The sequence below is a fragment of the Talpa occidentalis genome, unplaced genomic scaffold, assembly GCF_014898055.3.
Source record: "Talpa occidentalis isolate TD23 unplaced genomic scaffold, MPIMG_talOcc4v2.1 talOcc4.6, whole genome shotgun sequence".
Taxonomy (NCBI): domain Eukaryota; kingdom Metazoa; phylum Chordata; class Mammalia; order Eulipotyphla; family Talpidae; genus Talpa; species Talpa occidentalis.
In genome coordinates, this window is record NW_023604972.1 from 24156919 (window position 1) to 24169863 (window position 12945).

Here is a 12945-nt window from a genome sequence, read left to right on the forward strand (position 1 = left end):
GGAAAGCCCTTTGGTTTCTCACCAGCCATCTTTTTCCTCCTCCCTGGAATGCCTACATTAGTGGCTGGATCCTCAACCATTTTATGAGTTTATGGAAGTTTTGTGTTGGGTTGTGGGCCTGCTGACTTGGACTGCCTGCCTCCATTCTAGTTTTACAGGAGTGAGAAAATTTATATTTTGTCCAAAATGCTATTATTTTAGTTTCTATTTCTAGCTGCATTCGGAGACCCATTTAAGTGGTGAGAAGTACAGAGGCCTAGAACACTTGGCCTTCCCTTTCATTTGCTTTCTGGCAAATTTATCTATTATTAGGGTATCATCTATTATCTCTGAACTCAAAAATCCAGTTTGATTTTTCTCATATCTAACCTCCAAATATCTAAGTATCTTCCAACATGTTCACTTGGATATTCCACAATCACTTCACTGATACAACTTCCTTATCTTTTAATAAAGATCCCCCAATCAGTCAGCTTCAAATTACTCCATTTCCCCCTTCCCTTCTGGTAACCACTAATTTGGTCTGAGAGTCTAAAAGTTTATCTGGGTTTTCTTGAGTTTCTTTCTTTATGTAGCACTTGTCTGTGAAATCATATGACATTTGTTGCTTTTTTCAGACTTATCTTTCTAGGACACTTCTTGGGGAATGTCACTTCCTTATGATGACTTGGCTCCTAACTGGCCCTGTTCAAGATATTCTACATTGGTGTCATGCCTGAAAATGAGAAATTGGATTAAATGGACTCTGAGAACTTTTCCAAACATTTGATTCTATAACCAAATGACTCATCTTGGTATTCTGAATGCTCTGTAATTTAGCAGTACTTTACCTCTCCAAACTTACATGCTACTCCTTCCAAATTTTCTTTTGTTCCTGGCCAATTTCCTTAAGAACTACAAATAAACCATGTTCACTATTTTCAATTGGTTATTCTCTACCTTCAGTGCCTTCCCAGCTATTGAAATAGATGGCAATTTCCTTGCTACTCAGACTGTTATCTGCAGGCCAGCATCATCCAGCATCACTGTGTTGTCAGAAATGAAATTCCAGCTTCACCTCAGACCTACTGATATAGAATCTACATCTAACAAGATCCAGGGGTATTTCAAGTACACCTTAAAGTCTGAGAAGCACTGCAAGAGTGTTCATCTCAAATTATTCCTCAGTGAAGAATTCACTCAGCAGACCTCATGCTCTTATTTTTTTTAAGATTTATTTATTTATGCATACAAGAACTGGGGTACAGCCCATACGTATGGGAGGGTGAGAGGATTCACCAGAGTGGGGAGCAGAACAGGCAGACTGACTGAAAACATTGTTGAGGGGAGCAGCGGGCAAGACAGGAGAGGTCTGCTGTACCATCTGTGGCTCCCTGGCTGGGGGGTCGAACTGGTGCTGCAGAGGCTGAGGACAGCTTCATAGTGCTGTGCTTAACCCCTTGCGCCACCAGGGAGGCCCTCATACTCTTATATCCTGACTTTTCAAGAGACCAAAGTCACCCAAAGCAAGCATGGTGTTCAATTAATAACCCTTCTTAGAGTATTTATTCCTTATTTCGTGAAGTTTTTTTTTTTTTTTGCCCCAATTTGGTTGTAAATAACTTGTACCTGGTCAACCTGAATACCAGCAACAGAAACCCATTCAAGCCACTACAAGGGAAAAAAAAAAACCTCTTGTAAACATTACTTGGGAACTGGGACTAGAAAACTCAGGGAGGGAGATTCTCCATGGACAGACCCTCTCTCAGGATCTGTCTCTCTGCCCCATTCTCTTTCTCCCTGTCTTCCATTCTTCCCTTCACTCATAATTTCTGCTTCTTATCAACAACATTTGAATGGTCTGTTCCAGACAGCCATTCTCTCCTATGCCAGTTTGCTCACCTTTGTCCCATTCTGTTTCACTCTGCTTCATTTTTAGTCTCTAAGCTTAACCTTCCCATAAGAGATATTAGCACCATAGAGAATCTTTTTTGAGCCACACTACAAGGTAACAGGTGTCTGAGCCATTCAGATTATGCTGTCAGTTTGGGAGCTTACCCTACTTCAGTGAATTAAACTCTTCCAGTTAAGAGCCAATGCAGGACAAGGCCCTCTAGGAAGCAGGAGCTGTCAAACGAGACTATTCCTTAGGAAAATGTGGGAAGAGCAGGCAATGAGACACATTGCCAGCCCACAGAGTCATTATTCATGTTGTCCTCACCATAGTCCTGAGAAAATGCTGGGCACATAACAAACTGAAACCAACCAATATGGGAGGAGAAGGTCATTCAGCTAGAACTGGATGCAGAGAAAATGCAAAGATCAAGTAAGAAACAGTCCTTGTTTTTCCAGAGCTCTTAATCCAAAGGTGTCACTGAGCTAGTTACTCGATCTAGAACAAGTACAGCAACTGCCTGAGTAACAATTTCTTTCAGTATCAGGTGGAATCACCTTAATTACCTGCAGGAGAGTTATCAAGTCCCATAAAGCAACCTCTATGAAAATGCTTCAAAATTTACATATGTGAATCAAAAACAATACCACGTTCTCTAACATGCCACAAGTTTTGCATTGTTTTTGGTTTCTCTCTTTCTGCCTCTCCCTCCCCTCCCCCCACACTTCCCTTAATATACAACCCATACATTGCTGTTGTTTGAGGGAACAACCCCAATCTTTACTACTATATTTTCATTACCTGTATGGCTTACTCAAGTGCTAATCAGAAAAATTCATGCATTTCAATGAGAAGTGTGAAAAAGAAGCTTTTTTACAATATAGATTTTAAATAATATCTATTTAAATGTGCATCTAAAACGGCAATGTCCTACACACTTTTTTGGGTTATATTACAAATGATAATTATGTGTCATAAATTCCTATGTAGGACACATGCTAGTTTTGACTTGTGTGGCCACTACCTCAGAGCAGTTTCATTTTATATTTTCTAAAGGTGGAATCAGGCTATCATACATTATTAGAGTCTGGGTCCCCACTTTATTTTTATTTTTTTAAGGTCCCCATTTTTAACATGGGAACTGTGTGTGTGAAAATAAGAAAATGGCTTATCTCAAATCCCTGGAGCCCTAGTCTCCTAACGTCTCGCTTTCATTTTTTTTTTTTCTCTTAAAACCACTTTACCACCTGTCTCACATTCAAGTGTGGGTTGTAGGGAAGGGTGGGGTGGTAAGATAGACTAGTTTTCAAAAACATGTTATTCCACCCTTTGCAGGATTCCAGTACTGACTTATAGGAGATAAAGGAGAACGAAACAAAACTGCAGATATGTAATACAGATCTTGCTTTTGCCAGGAGCAAAATCAAGGCATATTTACCAAGAGATCGCCACATGCCAGGCAGTCTGCTGAGGGCTCCTTAGATTGGCTGAAGAAAGTCTCACTAATAGCTTACCCCAAGCTCACCTGCAGATCCCCTCGGGCATCTGTTGCTCAGAGCTGACAAGTGTAGCCATTCAACAGCTGGCTCTGGGTGGAGCACAGACAACAACTTCCACCTTGCTAAAAAGTCAAGTCAGCTGGCCAAAGTGCCTTTATCAGGCAAAAGGAAAAAAACGCAATCAACCAAGCAAAACCCCTGAAACCTCAGCTGGGAGCTGAGTGAGACCCCGCTGCAGGAGGCAGAATGGCACAGAATGTAATGCACTGTGCCCGCTGAGCACCCAACCCCAATGAAGGCTTCTCACGCTGAGAGACAAAGCGCTGTGGATCAAAGAATCCTGCAGCCTGGGAAGGGCAAACCCGCTTCTCTAGGAACCTCCAGGAACCGCGGGGGCTGCAAAAAGGCAGGCGGGGGCGGCAGGTTGGGGATCTGTTCACTAGAGTGGGAGGAATCTGCTCACTAGGGTGGGGGAGGTGAGTAGCGACAAGGAGATTTTTGCGCTGGGGGCGAGAGGTGAGCCGGGCAAGACAGCTTGTTGATAGAGACCGAAGGGTGGGTCACGCTGCGGTGCAAATCAAGCCTTGGGGCTCCCGCCGAGGACACCAATTTGGCGACTGTAGAACCGGGAGGCTGCGCAGGGAAAAAGCTCTGCCAGGGAAAGGGCGAGACAGCCAGACTGCTTTGGGGGAAGAGGTGGAACGAGATGTCCCTTCCTGCACACGCACACACACACACGCACAACACCCGACCCCAGGATGCCCCAGAATCGCCCCCGCGTGCGCCCCGCGCATAGCCCCGCGCTGCGGCCACCACTCACCCTCCGCGCGGGAGCGGATCTCGGACACCGTCCTCCGCATCGTGGGCATGTCGGCGGCCGCCGCAGGTGGGTCTCCACCCGCAACCGTGCACCTGTCACGGAGCTGCGCCGGCGGGAGCCCGGGCTGCGCTGCGCGGAGCGCTCAGCGGCTGCAGCTCCGGCCCAGCTGCCCCCCCGGGCGGTGCAGCCCCCCGGCGCGGCCCCGCGCGCCGGCTGCAGCAGGGAAGCCGCGACCAGGGCGGCCGCAGAGCTCTCCACAGCCGAGATGGGGGCGGCTCGGCGGAGGGCGGAGCTCGACCCCGGCGCCGGGGGAGGGCTCGCCGGGAGCGCGCTCACTCGCTGCCGAGGCCGCGCGGCCGGGGAGGCGGGAGAGGGGCGGGGAGAGCCCCCGAGGCCTCCTCCGCCCCGCCTTACTTCGGGCCGTACCATCCCGGCCCGGGGAGGTGGGTCGGATCCCGCGCTCCGGCGCGCGGCGCCCTCGCAGCACCTTTGGGACTTTGGCGCCTCCTGCACCCTCCAGGTTTGCCTCCTCTGGCGAGTCTTGAGCAAAGAGGAGGAGGTTCTCTGGATCCCGCAGAGTCCCCGCGCATCCCCTCCTGCCACTCTTGTAATAACAATGGGGCTGCCCTGTGGCTTGTGAAGTGGGGTTGGGTCTAAGTGGGCCGGGTGGTGTGTGGTGAAAGGGGCTGGGTTCCCGCAGTAGAAAGGCGCCGGGTAATCACCGTGTGATTAGATTTCTAGGCTCCCTGCAAAGCCGGCTGTCCTCGCCCTCTGAGTTTTACGTGCTCCTTGGTTTCCTCCACCAGCAACAGGCTCCGAGGCGTGGCTTCTCTGGCCCCTGGGGCTCCTGCCCCTGGCGCTTGGGTGCATCTGGGGCCGATTTGCTAGTGGGCCAGGTGAATCTCACTAGCAGTTTGAGAAGCTCTGGAATTACAATAAAGTAATTATTAGGCCAAGTAGTTCAAAAAGGGCTTTATTTTTTTTGGGGGGGGGGGCTTGATCTTGTTTTTTAGTCAAAGCTGCAGAGGTTGGTTGCAGTAATTTTCCCTCAAATGGAAAGAATAAGCTTAGTATAAAATCCATAAACATTAATATATGATTTGCCCCATGTCTTAGAGATGACAATAACCTCATTATCTTTCATTTTGTACACTGCGATGTATGCTAAAAAGTTATCAAAGCAAGTCGTTTTTTCTTTTGTTTGTTTGGTTTTCTTGCTCTTTCATCTTCTTTAGGATGTAAGATTTCATGTGCATTGCAACTGCTGAACTACCAAGAAAAGAATAAATTAGCAGCAATTTGCTTCTTCCCTCATCTTGTCTTCCTCCAGGACCCAGTGGAAGAGAGCCTGACATGTGGACTGCTTGCAGATCCTGAAGAGAGCGATTTGGCCAGAGAGGTAGCTGTTATTCTCAAGTCTCAAGAAAAAAGTAAAATAAAATCTGCAATAGCGTTTTATCTCCATTTGTGGCTTTTCCTCTGCCTCCTGCTGGTAGCATTTGCTAATCAGAGCCCTGCCCTACATTAATACTCAGGCAGGCGGTCAATGCATATTTATGAAGAGTCCACTCTACTTGGCTCTGGTTCAGAGGCTGGAATGAGAACAAAGGATTTATTTCCAGTGTTCCTGAAACATGGCAGGGTAGAACAGGACTCAAGATGAATGTTTCATGTGATGGTTATGATTTAAAAGTATGATCTTCTGAAAGCAAGAAATGAACAACTTTTCAGGGCTGTCATTACTGGACATTTTTATTCCGTCCAGTTCCAGGACTTCCCTGTAAAGCAGACTTTCCTCTGAGTTGATAAACATGAATCTGAATTAAAATTAAAGAAGTACAAGGAAATAGTAAAAGATGGGCTTTAAAAGTTAGCGAACCGAAACCAGAGAAAATGTAGTGCTTTTATGGTTAACATTTTAGGCATTTTATGTAAAGCTAGAGCCACTAATTCAGTCTATAGCAGCATGAAAGTATTTGATTGTGAGCAGTCACCTTTATAATGAGCCCTCAAAGAAAGTTCAGTTCTGCTTATCTACAAATAATTAACTGAAAGGAGTTCCTGAGATTACCTCTGTTTTGTATATAGCACTCCATTTAGGTGTGTGTGTCCCATTAACAACTAATCAGCACATTTGGCAACACATGTCATTCACACAGAAAACGATGACAGTGATTCATAAGAGAATCTGCATGATATAGTTGACAGTGTACTGTGTCTTTTCTCAGATTATATTATCACCTTTCTCCATTGTGACAAAAGTATCCCAATTAACTCATTTCTGAAAAGCCACTAATTCCTGTTGGCTAGAAATCACATAATTTTATAGGTTCAGAAACCTAATTGAAATTGAGTATTGCACTAATCTGCATCCACTTGATTTCAAAATCCTCTCAAATCTTCTCATCTTCCATTGTTGTGAGAAGCACAGTGTGCCAGCCTCTGGCAGAGAATGCTGATTCCAGCAACATGAACTTGTCACAGAATCTCTAGTACAATTCAGGTGTCAGCAAGATCATTTAAAAACTTTTAGGTCCGGGCCTCCCTGGTGGCGCAAGGGGTTAAGTACCGTACTATGAAGCAATACACAGCCTCTGCAGCATGAGTTTGATCCCCAGCCAGCCAGGGAGCAACCCACATGGCGCAGCAGACCTCTCCTGTCTTGCCCACTGCTCCCCTCAGCAGTGTATTTCAGTCAGTCTGCCTGTTCTGGTCCCCTCTCTGTCTCTGGTGAATCCTCTCATTGCCCCCCCCATTTCTGGCCTGTACCCCAGCTCTTGCATGCATAAATAAATAAATCTTAAAAAAAATTTATAAAAAACATGTTTTTAAAAAATTTTCAGGTCCTATGACTATACTACTGATGTGCTTAGATGGAAGAGGATTATTTAAGGACAGTTTCTCTAAGCACCAGATTTCATCACCTTCCACAAAATATACATTGACTCTATAATAGGTCTGAGGATCTAGGCCAGAATGCTAGGTTACAAAGACACTTAATGCACATGTGAAAGTTAACCAGCAATAGAAGATGGCTGATACTTAATGCCAGAGACAAGCAACAACTCCAGAGCCTGAGAGAGGAGAAACAGTTGGAGTGAGCAATACAATTAAGTTAGGTCTTGAAGTAGGCATTTAGTCTGTAGGAATGCTCCGCATATAGTAAGCACTCAATGATAAAGAATTTTTAAAGTAAATGGAATAATAGAAGAGCACATATGTTGGGGGTAGAACAAAGACTGATTTGACAACAGCAAAGGCCTCATTGGAAATCTGTATGCTTTAAGTGGGTGAATTGTGTGTTATGTGAATTATAGCTTTTTAAAACTATTTAGCAAATTGTCCTCAGAGGAGTTAATCAAAAGTGATCAAAAAAGAAATTTAAAAAATTCAGAAATTCAAAAAAGAGGTATCACAAGTTATTCTTGGTGGGTTTTCAATTACAAATTACCTGCTATTGCCTGAGCTTGTCAATATTTGAAGCCAACAAAGTGTAACAATTGAGCCTCTTTTTTTTTTTTTTTTAAGATTTATTTATTTAGGGGCCTCCCTGGTGGTGCAAGGGTTAAAACAGCCTATGAAGCTATCCTCTGCCTGCCAGCCAGGGAGCAACCCACATGGCATGGCGCAGCAGAACTCTCCTGACTTACCCATTGCTCCCCTCAGCAGTGTACTTCAGTCAATCTTTCTGGTCTGTTCTCCATTCTGTCCCTGGTAAATCCTTTCACCCCCCCACACACCTCTGGCCTGTACCCCAGTTCTTGTATGCATAAATAAATAAAAGAGCAGCCTCGTAGGCTGTGTCTTAACCCCTTGCGCCACCAGGGAGGCCCTGTAGTTTTTCATTTATCTGTTTATCATAAATAGATCTTGCTATGTTTATCTTGCATATTACAATATGTCTCATTCTAAGAATAATATCTGTCATATAATTCAGGATTAATAAATATTTGTGGAATGAATTAATGAACTGACCAAAGTGCGTTTCAAATGATCTAGTTCTCTTAGATTGGTGACTAGAAACAAGAAAAATAGTAACTTTCTCCTTGAAGAGAAAATGTTATAGCCTGTATCAACTGGGGTATATTGCTTTGTTAGAACTACTTGCCAGAAATAATTTAGAGTATATTTGCCGTGAAGTATTTGATATCAGAAAAATTTTATGTATTCCATATTGACTTTCATTGAAACTTGGAGACCAAAATTTGAAAATAAATATTTCAAATGTCAAATAAAGGCTTCAAATAAAGGGTTTAATCCACTGATTTCAAATAAAGTCTTTAATCCATTGTCATTGGACTATCTAGCCCTTTATTCTTACTCATTACGATAAAATCAATACTTTCCTCTCATGTCTTATTTATATCTTATTATTGTATTAATATTCTAAGAAAATCTCACTTTTTTTCTTGCCATGTCACATTAGGTGCTGTTTCTGGGAGGAAATGTGACAATAATGAGGATAAATGTATTGGAAAGCAGAAGGGGGCAATCCAAGAATTTTTATTAAAAATTGAGTATATCAGTAAGTAAAGTAAATAAATATAATTATCAAATATAATATTGTAATTCCATGACTTTTTAATTTAGAAAGAATGCTAGGTTTAAATACAATGGGCTCCTAGTTCATTGAAACAAGTCATAACTTTCAAATGTGAAATATCTGCCAATTGTGTTTGATTCTTCAGATGACACAGCCTCAGCTTAGGTTCATAATTCACTGCAGAGTTTCACAGATTTATTGGAAAATCATAATGCTGTTTTTCCCTCTGACCCCCCAAATCATAGAATAAACATTTGCTGGGAAGAGGAATCATTTATCACTACAGATTCTTACCAACTTCAAACTCAGAGGAGACCCACCAAAAGGAGAAAGAAAATCAATACTTAATTCTTAAGATTACATTTCAGTATTTACCCCAAAGAAAAGAAGCCAGAGGGGAAACACTGTGAAGGAGAAAAATGAAGGAAATAAAACAACTGTAGATTCAAGGTTTATGGAAGCAGGAGGCACTGGCATTAAGAACCAAGAGAGCTAGTGCCAAGTTGTGAGAACAGAGGGCTTGGACCTTGGCATCGTGTGCTTGGCTAACCCAGATTTTCAATGTCTACTCTTCATTGCTGCCTGTATTATATGGCTTATTTTTTATTTTTTCTGTACTATTGAAAACTAACCTCAGCCTTTAAATTGGAACTTCTTTCCTTCTGTTCCTGAATTCCTATTATTCTGACACCAGCTTGTTTTCCCTGCTTTCAGAAACCACCAATGCCCCTACTGAAGCAGTTGCCACCTGTCTGATTTAACCCGGTGCTTATCCATTCCTGACCTCTGTTACCTTTTGACTTGTTCTTGATTCAAAATGACAATTCAGGAAGCAAGGGAGACCTGTAGATTGGGAAATACTGAGAGATCAATTTGAGTAAATATATGGGAATAAAATAATGGAGGGCCATGTAAATCAACCAAAGCACTGGAACAGATGTCCAAAGTGAAAGGGAGTCATTGTGGGCTCTGGGCTACATGCAGGATTATGTTGTAGAATTATTCTTGTGGTGGTAACAGAATATTGAGCATAGATTTAGAAATAAAAAGGCCAAGTTGAAGGTGATAAGGACCTATTCAATAAACAGAGGAAATGGTTATTTGAAAAATAAGCTTGAATGTAAAGTGATACATTTTTAGCAATACTTCTGGGACTGTGGAGAATAAAGGACAATCATCTATTTATCTTACGAAAAAAAGCAACATAATTACCTCTATGTCATAATAATATAAGAATTGATGGAATCTGTGAGTGATAAAAAGTTAAATGATTTTAGATACTAGAGGCATTTTCCTCAATAATACTTTTTTTTTATAGTCTCATAACACAAGTTTACTTATTCTAACCTTTGTATAAACACTGGATATGTACTGTTAATGCAGGATTCTATTTATTGATTTCAAGAAACTTGTTGCAACAACACTAACAAGGTTTATTAAAATGCTAAAATCAATGAGTCTTTCTATGTTATTTTAGAAGGTTCAAATGTGTATCATTGAAAAAAATCTCAAAATAATAGTGATTTAAACAAGATAGAAATTTTATTTCTCTGTCATATAAGATAGGCCCCATACTGTCATCAACAATCTATGGTCTTCTATTTTTGCTCTGCCATGCTGATGTATGTCCTCTGTCCACAAGGTCGCCTCACAGTGCTACTGGGTTCTGGTGTACCTGTCATGATATTCACACTGGAAAACAGGAAAAGAAATAGCAATATAAAGACAAAGGGGTACTAGCACATCCAGTCAGCTCCCTTTAAGCATCTGTTCCTGCAGTCTCACATAAAACTTATACTCCTAAGCTGTTGCCTAGAACTTAGCCCCTAGGGGACACCTAGCTGAAAGGGAGAATGTTGCATATTTTTTTTTTATTTGGCAGGGAAATGTACCTAAATAAATTTGAAGTTTGCTACCAGTGAAGGGTAAAATGCTTTAAGGGGTATCAGGCCAGGATTCTCTGCCACACTTTCCAATAAATCTCAGAAATAATTTTCAGGATTAGGTTATTAAAATCCTGGAGTTCTTTATGGACATAGTAATGTAGTTACATTTTGTTGAAATCATGTTTTAAAATATTTTTAAGAAAAAATAAAGAGTTTTGCTTTATCTTAGAATTCAATAAAACAGGTTCTAGAAGTGCTTGGGCTTAGAAAAACCTTAGATGAATATTAACAATATTACTGAATGTAATATTGACTTGAATACAGTAAAAAAAATAAGAGGGGGAAATTAATTTAATGGGGTAGTAACTTAGTTTTTTTTGGTGACTCTCCAGTTAAAAACAAATAGAATCTTAGAGGTGAATAAGAAACTCATGAAGTAATGGATGGAGTAAAAACAGAAAAAACTTTCGCTTTTGGTTTTTGCTAACATCTCACTATCAGTCTTTTCTAAAGCTGTTTTTAGGAGAAAGCTTGAATCTGGCATCTTATTTCCACTATGTATAATGCCATTCTCTTTCAGTTTTTTCTCTGTTTTAATTAGAAAAGGGAAAAAATAAAAGAATTAGTGATTTTTGAAGGGGCACGGCATAATGACATTTTGGGAGCATTACTGTCTCAGCACAGGCTGTACTAAGAGGGTAAGGAAACCACACTGGGGAACTATGGTGGCCATCTTGTAGGTTAGAGTTTTTTGTGTTCACGAGGATGACTTTTGGGTCCTGAAAAGATTATTGAAAGCAAAATCTATTATTAAAAATCAATATGTGGTTTATCAAGTTTGCTTGTTAATACATGGTTCTTACTTAAGCCTTGAAGTTCTACTTAATTTTATTTTTCCGAAAGACCTAGAAAATGTTACGAATTACTTTCAAGGTGGTGTTTGATCAATGTTTGAGTTTATTCATAAGTTTAAATTCCCTTAAAAATTTTAAACTAAATTTATGAAGTTGATTAATTTTATTCTTTTTAAGTCCATATGACATTTGAAAAGCTTTCCAAGTAACCATTGTAATAGGATAAATTTAATTTATAAAAAATAAGTTTTAATCTGTCTGAAAATTCTCAGTACTGATGGGTTTCAACATAAAATCTTTGTTATAAATCAATTATCCAATCCTGTCAATCATATTTGGAATTGCAAGGAAATACTTTTGGAAATACTTTTGTAATAGGTCAAATTCTCTTAAATAGATTGATTATAAATCTTATTTAAAATATTAGTACTATAAATCTGATTTACCTAATATTATATATACTTAAATTGTCCAGGTATAATGCTACTAATCCTCTTCAAAATAATTATGTCATGCCAGAAATTTTATTTATTTATTTTTTTTAAATAATAAATTTTATTTTTATATTCCCCCATACAATTGCAAACGCCCCATTCTGACCCCAATCCTTCCCCTCCCGCCCCCCACCCCCCAAAAAGTGTCTCTGGTTCATAGTTTTTTGTTGATTTTGATTTTCACTTTCTTATATTCATTTTCCTGGTCCCTTATTTAAGTTTTCTAGATTCCTGCTATGAGTGAGACCATCCGGTATTTTTCTTTTTCTTTTTGGCTTATTTCGCTGAGCATGATCCCTTCCAGTGCCATCCATGTTGCTGCAAATTGCATGTGTTTATCTTTTTTGAATGCTGAGTAATATTCCATGGTATATATGTACCACATCTTCTTGATCCAGTCATCTATTTTTGGGCATTTGGGTTGTTTCCAAAGCTTAGCTATTGTAAACAGTGCTGCTATAAACATAGGGATGCAGGTGCTTTTTGGAATTGATGTTTCTGTGTCCTTTGGGTAAATACCTAGGAGTGGAATTGCTGGATCACATGGAAACTCTATGTGTAGTAGGTCCAGAAATCTCCACACAGCTCTCCATAGTGGTTGGACCAGTTTGCACTCCCACCAACAGTGCAGAAGAGTTCCTTTTTCTCCACACCCTCGCCAACATTTGTTGTTGCTAGTTTTTTTAATATGTGCCATTCTCACTGGTGTGAGATGGTATCTCATGGTAGTTTTGATTTGCATTTCCCTGATTACAAGTGATGTTGAACATTTTTTCATGTCTGTTGCATGCCAGAAATTTTAGGACTAGCATTTTAAGCATTCATTTGGAGGTTTCTCTTTCACTTAGCTGAGGTTCAGTATTAATTAGAAATGTCATCTATGACATCTGACCTCTAGTACTACAAATTCTTTTGAAAAATTCCCTACATCTCTGCCTGCCAATGGGCCTCAGTTCTCTTGATTCAAGTCACTTAT

General features: G+C 40.7%; 1 protein-coding gene across 3 annotated transcripts in view; it reads right to left on the bottom strand.

The window, feature by feature from the left end:
- The window catches only part of ATP8A1 (ATPase phospholipid transporting 8A1), a 219516-nt gene extending 215205 nt beyond the window's left edge, over positions 1-4311 (bottom strand). For 2 of the 3 annotated variants that reach the window (XR_005128999.2, XM_037530696.2), the window contains exon 1: positions 4193-4271. Coding sequence is in view for 2 of the 3 variants with exons in the window: in XM_037530696.2 (XP_037386593.1) it covers positions 4193-4241 (49 nt within the window). In the remaining variant the exon portion in view is untranslated. Of the gene's footprint in view, positions 1-4192 lie in introns of all 3 variants that reach the window. The other variant, XM_037530697.2, reaches the window with a different exon arrangement.
- Between the last annotated feature and the right edge of the window lie 8634 nt (positions 4312-12945).